The sequence below is a fragment of the Eucyclogobius newberryi genome, unplaced genomic scaffold (assembly GCF_026437365.1).
Source record: "Eucyclogobius newberryi isolate DKJ021-1_F unplaced genomic scaffold, fEucNew1.0.hap1 SCAF_10, whole genome shotgun sequence".
NCBI lineage: Eukaryota > Metazoa > Chordata > Actinopteri > Gobiiformes > Gobiidae > Eucyclogobius > Eucyclogobius newberryi.
Genome location: NW_027315724.1, coordinates 33,984,717 through 33,997,797, shown reverse-complemented (window position 1 = coordinate 33,997,797; position 13,081 = coordinate 33,984,717). Strand labels below are relative to the sequence as shown.

Sequence of the window (13,081 nt, the reverse complement as noted above, 5' to 3'; positions counted from 1 at the left end):
GTGTTGTTTACCTCATAATCTGCTATTTCTCTATTTTTTACATCTTCATACTGTATTTGTTTTGTTCGATTTTCTTAAGTACTTTTCCAATACAACATTATTTGTTTATTCAAAAGTACACAAAGCAAAAAGAGTGTAAAGAGAAGTACATCATGGAATATATCAATAGATGTAGTAGTGGTTCATTATTGCAGTTTTTTTAAATACAAGTTTCAGCTTTTCTTCTTGTGGCCATTGAGAACGTGTTGCTTTGCTCATAAGATCCACATTATGGTATTAAACGTATCTGTTGCCGTGGAGACAAAAGCAACCGGTTTGATCAAAAATGCGTGTTTTTGTTTTTCTGGCTTTGAAAATCCGCATCTGTGTTTAAATAAATGTGAGATTGATACGTTTAATGCGGTGGAACGTTTGGGGCGAAGCAGTGGAGAGAAGAAGGAAAAGTTCCGCATTGCACCTTTAAATTGTCATCGGTCTGACGTCGTGCATTTTCCTCACAAAAATACAAACGTTATAAAATGTGTCACATTTTTACAAGAAACAAGGATAATTCTCAATGAACGATTATGAGTGTTGATTGTCGTTTATCCCAGATGCCCTTCCCCAGCCCCTTTCAAACACTTAAGAAACTGTATTTTTCTTTTTTCTTTCTTATTTTTTATGAAACAAGAAATATAAACAAAAACAAAAAAAGAAAACAAGTGTAGCAAGTGCAAATCATTTATACCAATGAACGTGTCTAATTTCAAATGGACTGTAATAATACAAATAGTTCAGTCATGCTAAAAGTACTGTATACCACTAAAAGTACTGTATACCACTAAAAGTACTGTATACCACTAAAAGTACTGTATATCACTAAAAGTACTGTATACCACTAAAAGTACTGTATACCACTAAAAGTACTGTATACCACTAAAAGTACTGTATATCACTAAAAGTACTGTATACCACTAAAAGTACTGTATACCACTAGAAGTACTGTATATCACTAAAAGCACTGTATACCACTAAAAGTACTGTATACCACTAAAAGTACTGTATATCACTAAAAGCACTGTATACCACTAAAAGTACTGTATATCACTAAAAGTACTGTATACCACTAAAAGTACTGTATACCACTAAAAGTACTGTATATCACTAAAAGTACTGTATACCACTAAAAGTACTATATATCACTAAAAGTACTGTATACCACTAAAAGTACTGTATACCACTAAAAGTACTGTATATCACTAAAAGTACTGTATACCACTAAAAGTACTGTATACCACTAAAAGTACTGTATACCACTAAAAGTACTGTATATCACTAAAAGTACTGTATACCACTAAAAGTACTGTATACCACTAAAAGTACTGTACATCACTAAAAGTACTGTATACCACTAAAAGTACTATATATCACTAAAAGTACTGTATACCACTAAAAATACTGTATACCACTAAAAGTACTGTATACCACTAAAAGTACTGTACATCACTAAAAGTACTGTATACCACTAAAAGTACTGTACATCACTAAAAGTACTGTATACCACTAAAAGTACTGTATACCACTAAAAGTACTGTATACCACGTGTATACCACTAAAAGTACTGTATACCACTAAAAGTACTGTATACCACGTGTATACCACTAAAAGTACTGTATATTACAAATGAGTCTGAATCATTCCTTGCAAGAATGACACAGTTTTGACAACAATTATGAACAGTTCCAAAACACACGTATTTCTCTCTCTCCTCTCCCCCCCATTGCCTCCTCCCCTCTCTCCTCTTTCCTCTCCTCTCCCCCCTCTCCCTGCTCCCCTCTCTACTCTCTCCTTTCTCCTCCCCCCTCTCTACTCTCTCCTCTCTCTCCTCTCTCTCCTCTCTCTCTCTCCCCTCTCTCCTCTCCTCTCTCCTCTCCTCCCCCCCTCGCTCCTCTCTCTCCTCTCCTCTCTCCTCTCCTCTCTCTCCTCTCTCTCTCCTCTCTCCCCTCGGGAGGATCAGAGGTCAGAGGTTCAGCTCGGGGTTCAGTGGAAAGTGCCGTAAACACAAATATAATCACATAACAACAGCATATGGCTCATAATCCTGTTGTGAGAACGCACTGGTCAATAAAGGCATCATAAAGAATCAGAGGGGCCTCAAATATCAATGAGAATATTATCCTTTGTTTACTTTCTTCTCACACTTCTGACACACACATTTATTCATGCAGTGTCCGTGCTTTGTGCAAAAATCATATTGACCTAAACCTCAACTTCATGTACCAATAACTTAACTTTAAAACACGTCATTGAAGGAATTAACTGAGACTTTATTTAAGGTCCCCACAACGCAAAAGACCCTTATCACACACATTTCAGTCCCCACAATGTGATAAATACCCAGCCACAAGAGCAGAAGTTCTGTTTCTTTTCTATTAACTTTTTTGTCAGAGATGCATCGAACATTTACTCATTTATAATCAATTTAGTCACTTTTTGAAGACATTTTACGGTCCTGAACCACATGTTTACATGAGTAACATTTAGTTTGAAGTCTTAGACCTCACGTTGACAGTCTTAAAGGATTCAAACATTTGCGTTTCTTACACCTTCAGATATGTTTTGTCTTTGCATTTTTGGAAAGACCAGAATCTGTGCTTTATTTGAATATTGTCCGTACGATTACGTGAATTTGAAAAATAATTAATTATATTTTAAACACATTTTACATCCAAACTGCTACCCAGAACTTAAGCAGTAGTTTCTCTGTTGTTTTTTTTGATCAATTTCTGTGTTTTTCTTCTACTTTTCTTCTATTTTACAGTAACGTTTCCATTTATTGAGCCGCTTTACCTCTGTGTTTGATCCGTCCTTCAACCAGAGCTGTTCATTTAGAGAAACCTGGACGCGTCTACAGATCTTGAGCCAGGATCTCAGTCAGGATTAGGTTTAGCTCCTAAAAAAACGACCAGACAAAGGGAAACTCAAAAAGGTCCCACACAAAGTCTAGGAATTGAACACGATGCAAGAAAAGGCAAAAGTTACAATAAAACAATGCGGTTTAAACAGCATTTTTTTTATTTAAAAGCTCAAACACACACAATTTCTTATATTTTAAACTATATATATTTATTCTTTATAACAAACACAGCCTATCAGTGATGAAGAGGACTATTTATACAAAGTGATGATGAAAACAATGATAAAACAACAACCCGAAAGCGACAAACTGTAAATTCACTCACTGTAGACTCATACATGCAATACACGCAATACTCTTACTCTTTCACACACAAACCAGGCACACGTTCTCAGTCAGTAAGAATACACACATTTTATATAGGTTTAGCACTCTTTTGGACACTCAATGACACAAAAATAAAGTTATATTATAGAAGAATCCTGTGTAATGGGTTTAACTTGTGGCACTGAGTTATAGAGGGAGAATGAAGCGTCAAAAAACAATGTCTGGTGCTTCGTTCTGGTGATGGGAGTCAGAAAGATGCTCAGCAGATCGCAAACGACGGGCAGGCGGCGGTGGCGTGTAAACTGGGCGAGATACACGCATAAATAAAGCCACTATTTCATGTTATTCTTCGCAGCTAAACACAGAAACGTCCTTTTTGTACAGCGCGTGCAGGCGTAACCATTGCCACGAACCCCTTTTTTTCAATTCACTTCAGAAACACGCCAACATATTTCCAACAGAGCAAAGTCGAGTCCACAAAAGCCTCAGAAATATACATTTTTGCATACTTCAACAGTACAGTCTCACCAAGCCTGTAAGCGTACAGAGCCGCCAGCAGGAGGCAGTATTGTCTCTCACGCAGTGTTTCTTTCTGCTGTGGCAGGACAAATTTAGGTTTTTTGGGGGGCACAGGTTCACTCAAACTTGCGCAGGTGGTTGTAGAGCGACTGGACGTAGGTGAACACACACATGGGGTCAGGTTTGCGGCCCATTATCATCATGTCGTCCACTTCGATCAGACGGTCACAACTCGCTTTTGCCCTGACAGAAAAGAAAAACAGAACATTATATTACTATTTATTTTACAATGCAATCATAATAGTAGTGTATGACCATGAGAAAATGCCCCTCACATCTTTAGAATAAACAAAAAAGCTGGAAATATGACCTTTTTGGTTTCTTTGCTTTTTGTTTTATTCACTTTTTTACCTTTTATTTGAAATAGCAAACAGACAGAATGAGCAGAACAGCGCAACCGGAGAGTAAAATCAAAAAGCTCAAAGAATGACCCAAAAAATAAAAGGCACATATCTGTCCCATTTGTCCCAATGTCTGCTGAATTTGTCTATTTTTCAATTTTTTAAATGTCTAAAGTTTTTTCAGTCCAGTCTTCAATAGTCAGTCCATTTCACCTTTATAATTTCAATGTCTTCTCCCTTTTCTCTGTTACTTTAATTAATTTACACGATTCAGGCAATTAATCACAAAGAAACGATAAAATTATATATCATTTAATGTTTATTTATTTACTTTTGGTCCACCGCTGTAATGGATAAGACGACATAGTGCAAAATTGCTGTTATTAAGTGTGAAAAATGTCTTCTAAATCACGACATGTTTTGTTTTTTAGATTATTCTTGTAGCTAATTAGAAACTTGAATAGTCCCAGTGCTGGTCGAAGCCTTCTGTACATCCTGTTGTTCTTTAAACTGCATCTTGGAAATATCTATAGCCAAAAACATTGACTCGGTTCCAACAAACATGTTTTGAAGCTTAAGTCCGGGCTCTACATATGTAATAAACATATAGATTGATGCAGATATTGAGGCGCACGTGTGATCTCGTTAAGACGGCTCTAAACCGCCGCACAGAGGATTGACGCTACGGACCAAAGGGAATATTACTTTGAGTCGAATCAGCTTAATCCGCAGCAGTGTTATCACACGTTATGTTCTTACAGAAAGCATAAGTGTTAATCCCGGGGTAAAGGCTTATACACAAGCTCTGGCCCGTAGTTTATTCACTTATTTTCTCCTTTAAGGGTCACTAAAGGTCATTGGGGTCCGTGTTTGCAATTACAGGCCTTAAGTTGGTGTACTGCAGAGACAAAGGCTCAGTTTAACGTGCATATTTGACCTTTCGGAGCTGTCAGATTGAACTTGAATCCTCTTCACGAGAAGAAGAACAACGCTGATATAAGCGGCAGAGAAGGTTTCAAAGGTGGTCAACAACAAAGCAACAAAATCGAGACGAAATTGAGACAAAATCGAGACGAAAATTGAGACAAAAATTGAGACAATACTGAGAGGAAAGCGAGAGGAAATCGAAACAAAACCGAGGTGAAATCGAAACAAAATCAAGACGATATCGAGACGAAATCGAGACAAAATTGAGACGAAATCGAAGCAAAATCGAGACAAAGTCGAGACCAAAATCAAGACGAAAATCACGGCAAAATTGAGACGACATTGAGATGAAATTGAGAAGAAATTCTACTCAATTCTAAGGAAAGGACGGTAAATGAGTCATAACTAATGACATTCATTAGTTATGACTCATTTTTTACTCACTCTGCCGTCCCAAAAGCCAGTTCAAAGTTGTGTTTCCTGTTGGCGGGAGACAGGGCCGTGTAGTCGAACTCTGTCGGGAAGAAAGAGTGAACCAGAGCACAGAAGGCCAAGCCGTCGCTCCAACTGGACGAGAAGTTCTGGATGTCGATGTTCTACACAAACAGACAATAAAACAGAACCATATTTGAGCAAGAACTAAAGCAAAGTTAGACAAATGGTGAGACCGGCTGTCATTATAACTGTGTAAACATGTTCTTGCATTGTTAGTCAAAGGGTATTTTGTCCTGGTTCAAGCCCAGTTTAGTCCTGATTCGGTTTAGTCTTGTCCATGTCAGACGTGTTAAGATCGGGATGTTTGGACATATCATCTCCTCATAAGCTTTAAAAGTGCACGTTATTGTCCCCTTGAGAATGTTGCTCAGCAGGGTTGGACTTCAGTGGAGCAGCAGTGGTTTTATTACAGTCAAGCGCAAATGAGAACAGAATAAACTTTAACACGCATAACACGCAACTGGCCCATGTATGAATGTGTGTGAGGGATTGGTGGTGATCAAAGGGGCAGTTGTGATGAGTCCTACCGAGAATGAATCATTATTTATTTATGTATTTTATGTATTGTATGTATTGTATGTATTGTATGTATTGTATGTATTTTATGTATTTTATGTATTTTATTTTATTTATTTTATTTATTTTATTTATTTTATTTATTTTATTTATTTTATTTATTTTATTTATTTTATTTATTTATGTATTTTCTTTTAATCTTTTTTTTAAATCTTTTTATTTATGTATTTATTTAACTGTAATTCCCCAAATTAAATCAGTGCCAAAATTGCCTAAAATTTCAGAAGCTCCTGCTCGAGCACAAAAACGTTGCACACTTTGGTGGACAATAATAAATGCTTTTTATCTTTCATTTTTAAAGAAGTCTATTTTTAAGTTAAATATGAGCTCAATGTTTGTGAAACCACAGCATTTAACAGCAAATAAACCTGAGCAAACAGATCAGAAATCTCAACTTTCATGGCAGGCACACGATTTTAGGTGTTTTTTATCAAAAATAAACATTATGAAACTCTATTTAACTCAAATGCCGGTCAAACTAAGGCAACAACTGACTGATACTACACTTTTACTACAGTTTCTGGCTATTTAAATCATGAAAAGATTGTCAAGTCTGCGTTGCATGATTGACTGAAATTCGACGGATGGTTTACAATTAATAAGAAGCAAGAAGGCAAAAATGTAATTGTTTTAATCCTCAATAAAACCTTTAAAAATGTTACGTTTTGTACTCATACATGGATTGGGCTGTAAAACAGTGGGAGACTCATATTTTTCCCAACTGTTTTTGTATTTTTTCAAGCAAGATCTCACCGTATGCTTTACATTCATCAAAAATGTTTTATCATTCAATATTTTTAACCCTAAAAAGCCAACTTTTCAAGTCAGTTTCCCCAAAAATCACAAAATATGCAGTATTTTCTTCCAAACGCTTTATGCAAACTGGGAAATGTTTGGTTTCACTCCAAGAGCCTGCTGCAGAAACACTTTTATTCATGCCTCATTATGTTTTGAGCAATGGCCAATTTCATATAAAACTTACATCGTGGCACATTTTCATACCCTCGAAATATACTTGGCCATAAAAAACACAACAGATTTTTACGTGTTCAATCAAGATCTCACCTTATGACTCACATTTAAATTCTGTTTTCAACCCTTAAAAGACACTTTAATGTGGTTTCCATAAAGTCGTCGGGCCGGTTACTCCTCACGACAACGACAGACAAAACAGACGTGGTTTTGTCCTGCTTTCGGGGGCTTTCTTTGTGTCTGCAGGATTCTTTTAAAATAATGTCATTTTGGGCTATTTCTGCTTCAAATCAAACGGACATCTCGCTCTCCCTCTGAGTGCATTTCAGTGTGTGCGGCGAGCGTCTACTTAATAAAAGTCAAACCAAAACCACATGTAGCAGCCGGCAGAGCGAGCGCTGGAGGTTACAGAAGTTCAGTCCCTTCTTCAGTCAAACCAGTCCATTTTAACGGGTAAAACACAAGTCAACATGGCACAAGCGTTACGTAAGTATCTGAAGTCCTGGGTGGCAGGCGGATTCAAGCTCTGCCACGGGAGAGTCATTCTAACTTCAGACAATGAAAACAAGTAAGGAAGAGACTAAAAAGAGAATAAAAGTCTATCTTAAAAAATGTCAGATTAAATTGCTTGGATTTGATTTTTTTCCCCATGGATTGGACAAAAAATTGAAATAAATAAAAATTGTGAGGCCAAAATCGCACAATGTATGTATAATTATGTCAAAATCTCGCCCGATTCCATGTCTCGTCTTGTGGGAATCGTCTTTCCCCAGTATGTCTGTGATCTGCAGTTTTACAAAAGTCCACTTCAGTCAACTATGCACCGCAAATACTGATGGATAAGTTCTATCTTCATACATCTAGGCCAGGCACGTCCAAACTACGGCCCGGGGGCCAAATGCGGCCCTCACAACAATTTTTGTTGGCCCTCTGGCTTCCTGCTAAGTTGGTCCAAACCACAAAAAGTAGTACTTTTTACTGTAAAATTGGAAAAAGCATTTTGTTATACCAGCCTATTATTAATATTCCAAGTCTTATTTAAGCTGTGGAGGCATCAAAACTATGTCAAATGCAAGATTTCTAATTTGTTGAATTATTCAACAAATTGGTCATTGTTGGTTTGTCTGTGGCACTCTGCCCCGTTGTAGGTTTCAAAATGATGGATTGGTTGGACACCCCTGGTCTAAGCGGTCAATAGTACCTGGTATCCGATGGTCTTGGAGCGGCACCACTCCAGCAGCACCTGTTTGATGCTGCTGGCACTGGACACGCCAAAACTCTGAGAGCGCTTCAGTTTGGGCTTCGACTCCACGGCTTTGGGACTCCTGCAACGGAGAAGAGACAGAGGTTTTAACCCGAGCATAAACGAAAGAAAAACCACAATAGCTTCATAAAGTGGTGCCATTATTCAACACTAAAGAGTTGAAAGGACTTTGAGACATACGATGAATATACAGAGCGTGTAGAGCCAATCCCTGACAAATTATGAATAGGTTCAATATTGTTTTGGATTTTCTGTTTCGATATTTCTTCCCAAAACAGTGAATCCCACACAGAGTTGTATTGTCCACTGCCGCCCATCACGTCCCTCCAAAACATGAACGCAAACCTACTGAGACGGTTTGAATATGGTCAGAAGACGGTCCGATCACAACTGGTCCTGGTTTGGTCTCGTTCTAGTCTTGGTTTTGTCTTTTTTTTGCCTGATATGGAGATGTATAGAGATATAAACGCACGGGACCTAAAAGTCAGACAATCACTGCACAAAATGCTTGTATTTATGAGCTCAGATCAAGCATCGCCGAAGAAACGACCATTTCCAGCGTTTAAAGATTGAACGAACACATAGCTTGCCATGAAAAAAGAAGCCAATCCAGTATCAAAATTGTAAACCGATCCAGATTTAGTTCTGCGTTTAGTTCCGGTTAAACATCAAAATGTCACGTGTGAACGAGGTCAGAGCTGCCGAGACGCAGAGGACGATTTATGGATATTGAGAGCGGAATATGAGGTTTGTTGGTGCGAGAAAAGCAGTCGTGGAAGATAAACGCAGATGATTCACAGCAAAATATAAAGGAAACCAAAAGGAGAATATCAAAAGGTGAACGTTAGCGTACCTGTTGTGATTAGCTCCCGACTCCAGTTTCTCAAAGATGGCGCGTCGAGCCTGAGCGCCGATGTTTCTGGGCAGAGTTTGAGATCGGACCAGCTCCCGCCTCCGCTCCCCCCCCGGCCGCTCGCTGACCACATCGCCGTCCCTGTGAGAGGAGAACCCAACGTCAGGACCACGTACACGCTCTAATATTGGCACTAAACGTAGGTCTTTTGGTTACCTGTCCGGCAGTGGAAGTCCAGAGTATGTGACGCACTTGGCTGGAGCTGAGTAGGTATTTTCTGTCGGACACAGAGGACTTTAATTTGACTCGATTTGGTTATGTAAATATGCACGGATACAGGGAATAAAAATGTACAAGTAAAAGTATCAGAAATAATTCAAATCTACTGAGTAAAAGTATTGAAGTACGTGTTTTGACATTTTGATTTTAGAGTGAAACGTATTGTGATAACTATTAAAGCGTGAAATGTGATTTAAAAAAATCCAAATTTTTTAGTAAATTATTTTCTCGATTTCCTGTCACCTTTTTGCCCAAAGCTGGGGCTTGAACTCAAAATCTTTAGACAGAAAGTCATTGTCTAAAATTAGACAGAATGCACGTTTACTTTTCAGTCCTTTTTAAAAATGTAGAGGAGCAAATAGTACAGATACCAGCTCCAAGGCAGTGAAGTAAAAGTAAAAAAGTATCCTCTTTAAATTGTATTCAAGCAGCGTACGGATACTTAAAATGTAATGTTACTTTTACTTTACTCACCCTGAAGCCGAGGAGATCCCAGGGTCCGGACTGGAGCCGGAGTCCAGGTCTTCACTGAGGGGGCTACAGCAGACAAAAGCTTATATAGATATAACATGTTTACGTATACACTAAAAATACACATGGACTTAATTTAGTTTTGTCTAATGTGTCATTTGAAAATATTATTGCATTCAACTTTCACTTTTTCTGCATTTTATAAAGACACATAAGCAGAACTTTGACTGCATTAGTTGTATCGTGTGCTTTGTCCATAAAAAAGTGCCATACATAATTATTTACTTAATCCTATTAAATATTAAAGTGAAAATGATTTTTATCGTATTTTGCCTCATCAAAAGCAAATAAAAATGGCTTATAACGTAAATGATCTGAACATGAACAATACAGACTTTTAAAATAGTCAACTTTGTTCCTCTAAAGTCTGAATGTTGTTAGACTTTTCTATTTTCCCCATAAAATCTTACATTATATATAATTGTTGTTAAAAAATAATTAGCAGTTAGTGTATTGGTGCTTTCCTTGATGAGTAACATACTACTCCTTTACCATTCTAACTGTAGGAATCTGGGATTAATTAGTTTATTTCCAACTATTTCTGGCTATAATGTAGTTACAAATATTTAGGCTGATGCATAATTATTTTCTGACGCATTCCTTCTGGAGTAATGTTACAACTATTGTGTTTTGTGATGCTAATCTTTTCTCGTATCAGTCTCACCTGGAGACTCGACTCTTGCAGGCGAGTGCTGGCCGCTCGCTGATTGGCCGAGAGGAGGACTGTCCGACGCGGGGGACCGGGCGCCGCCGCTGGGGCTGATGGGAGATCCCTGAGCTCGGACCTCCGCCGTCTTTGTGGTGGCTGTGATCGGAAGGTGCGGCATCCGAGCTGCAGAGGGCGCTGTGTTCAGGGGCAGGTCAGCGGGCGGCGACAGCTTTCCGTTCACCGCCGCCGAATAATCTGGACGAACGAGACGAGCGAATCCCAAAAGATGTGAAATTACAGACAGTTTTTCAGTTTTGTTAAACAATAACAGTAAAATATAGTCCTAAACATGTCGTTCGTCATAGTCCTCCTACTTGGTCTATCAAAGTCTATCAAATTAGTCCATTTCCAAATTCTGAATGTAAATTATATAGGGCTGGGCAACGATTACATTTTTTAATCGCTATTAATCTCATTATTTCCCTGATTAATCACGATTAATCGCATTTTTACGTGCAAAATTCAAAATGAATTCAAAAGAAGTGTAAAGTGCTTCAGCATTTTTATTCAGTAGCAGTTAAATAAAATATGAAGTATTCAGTTGCCACAAAATCCTGAGCCACAATCATTAAAGATGAACAGGCCACTTCAGAGGTAACGTCAGAAACATTGTAATCTCATTAAACATTAGACGCTCCAAACACATTTTAGAAGCAGCAGAACCAGTCTAGTACCAAATGTCCCTAAACCAGAAAACACTTCAGTACAATTTGTACATTCTTAGAACTTGACACTAAAGCGCCATAACATTAGTTGTGCAAACAAACACTTAACCAGTTAAATACAAATAAATACATTGTGTACATTTGAACTTAAACAATGTTATCAAACACAAAACTAAAGCTTATTGCCACTGCCAGGGCGTTGAAAAGAACCAGAAAAGTTTTTAGATTCCTAAAACTGGGTGTTTTTTTACTCCTCTGCACTAAGCCAGTTGCTAAGGCACCAGATTATTCACATTTTCAGCTGATACGCGCGCGGGCCCTTCTCGCGGATCTCCCCAGCTTTGGCGCCCGTCGGGACCTGCACACGCGGGCCCCCGGCGGGACCCCCACGACTCGACTCCACTGAGCATGTGCAGGACGACTCGACTCCACTGAGCATGTGCAGGACGACTCGACTCCACTGAGCATGTGCAGGACGCCTCGACTCCACTGAGCATGTGCAGGACGACTCGACTCCACTGAGCATGTGCAGGACGCCTCGACTCCACTGAGCATGTGCAGGACGACTCGACTCCACTAAGCATGCGCAGGACGACTCGGACGCACGTCTGCACATGCTCTGTGTATTTTACGGACATGAATCCGGCGCGTCGAGAACACGCGTCCAGTGCGTTTGTCTTTCTAATGTGCACGCGCTTAAATTCTGCGTCAGGCGTGATTCGGCCGCAGCGGTTTGTACGAGGCTTTAGAACTGGTGCCAGGGACCAGGGGAATCCCACCTGCGTTAATGCTCGTTAAAATAATTGATTGCATTAAATAAGTGATGAGTTAACGCGATAATAACGCGTTAACTTGCCCAGCCCTAATATTATAACATCGGTCCAGTCCATGATCGTTGGTTCAGTTTGTGTCATCTTTTTCCCTGCTCCAAACTGTATCCATCCACCGTGTCCATGGCAGGAGTTTTGAGGCCCAGATACATAGTTCTGAGGCTAATACTATTTGCGACGCTTTGTTAATCTCAGTACAACGTTCAAGGACGACAGGAGAGTCCCAAAACACAGGTTAAGGGTTAAGGGTCGCCTGGCAACCAACACTTTCTCCGGCAGTTAGCATTTCCTTGTGAATAGTGAGCACTTTGGCTCGGTGTCCTCCATTGTGAAGTATAATGTACATGTTCCCATTCTTCATCGGTCAAAACAGAATAACCTTCTCTTTCTTTGTTACTTTTAATGTATTTAGTAGAATGGACGTCCAGATTATTAATGTATTTACTATATAGTTTAATTCCCCTTGAAAGTTCAATCAGAGACTCATAGCCAGCGTTGCTTTGTTTAATTTCTTGGTCGTAATAATGTGTAAATAGCAGCAAACGTCCTGTAAAAGTCCTGTTTCTCCATCAACACATCAAAGCTTTTCATTTGAATTTCTTTTACAATCTGGTTGTATCTTTGGTCATCCAGACATGAACCCTCAAGGACACTTCCAGTATTAAAGTTATATGCAGAAGATGCACGTTAAAAATGCTTGGACATCTACTTTTGCCAAGAATTTACATAAACAACTTTTTTGCCTTTACAGTCGGGATATTTTATTGTTTTTTCATGTTTCGTTATTTATTATATGTCCAAAATAAATATAATCAATAACTCAGTAAATAGGGCAGT

General features: G+C 38.7%; 1 protein-coding gene across 2 annotated transcripts in view; it reads right to left on the bottom strand.

Moving 5' to 3' along the window:
• Positions 1-3,057: 3,057 nt before the first annotated feature.
• smtnl (smoothelin, like) overlaps positions 3,058-13,081 on the bottom strand; it is a 40,855-nt gene continuing 30,831 nt past the window's right edge. Inside the window, exons 4-10 of one of the 2 annotated variants that reach the window (XM_072455515.1) lie at positions 10,705-10,944; positions 9,984-10,046; positions 9,447-9,507; positions 9,231-9,371; positions 8,315-8,438; positions 5,515-5,666; positions 3,058-3,985 (exon numbers count right to left, since the gene is read on the bottom strand). In XM_072455515.1, the coding sequence (XP_072311616.1) occupies positions 3,859-3,985; positions 5,515-5,666; positions 8,315-8,438; positions 9,231-9,371; positions 9,447-9,507; positions 9,984-10,046; positions 10,705-10,944 (908 nt within the window). In that variant the 3' untranslated portion in view covers positions 3,058-3,858. The remainder of the gene's footprint in view (positions 3,986-5,514; positions 5,667-8,314; positions 8,439-9,230; positions 9,372-9,446; positions 9,508-9,983; positions 10,047-10,704; positions 10,945-13,081) is intronic. The other variant, XM_072455526.1, reaches the window with a different exon arrangement.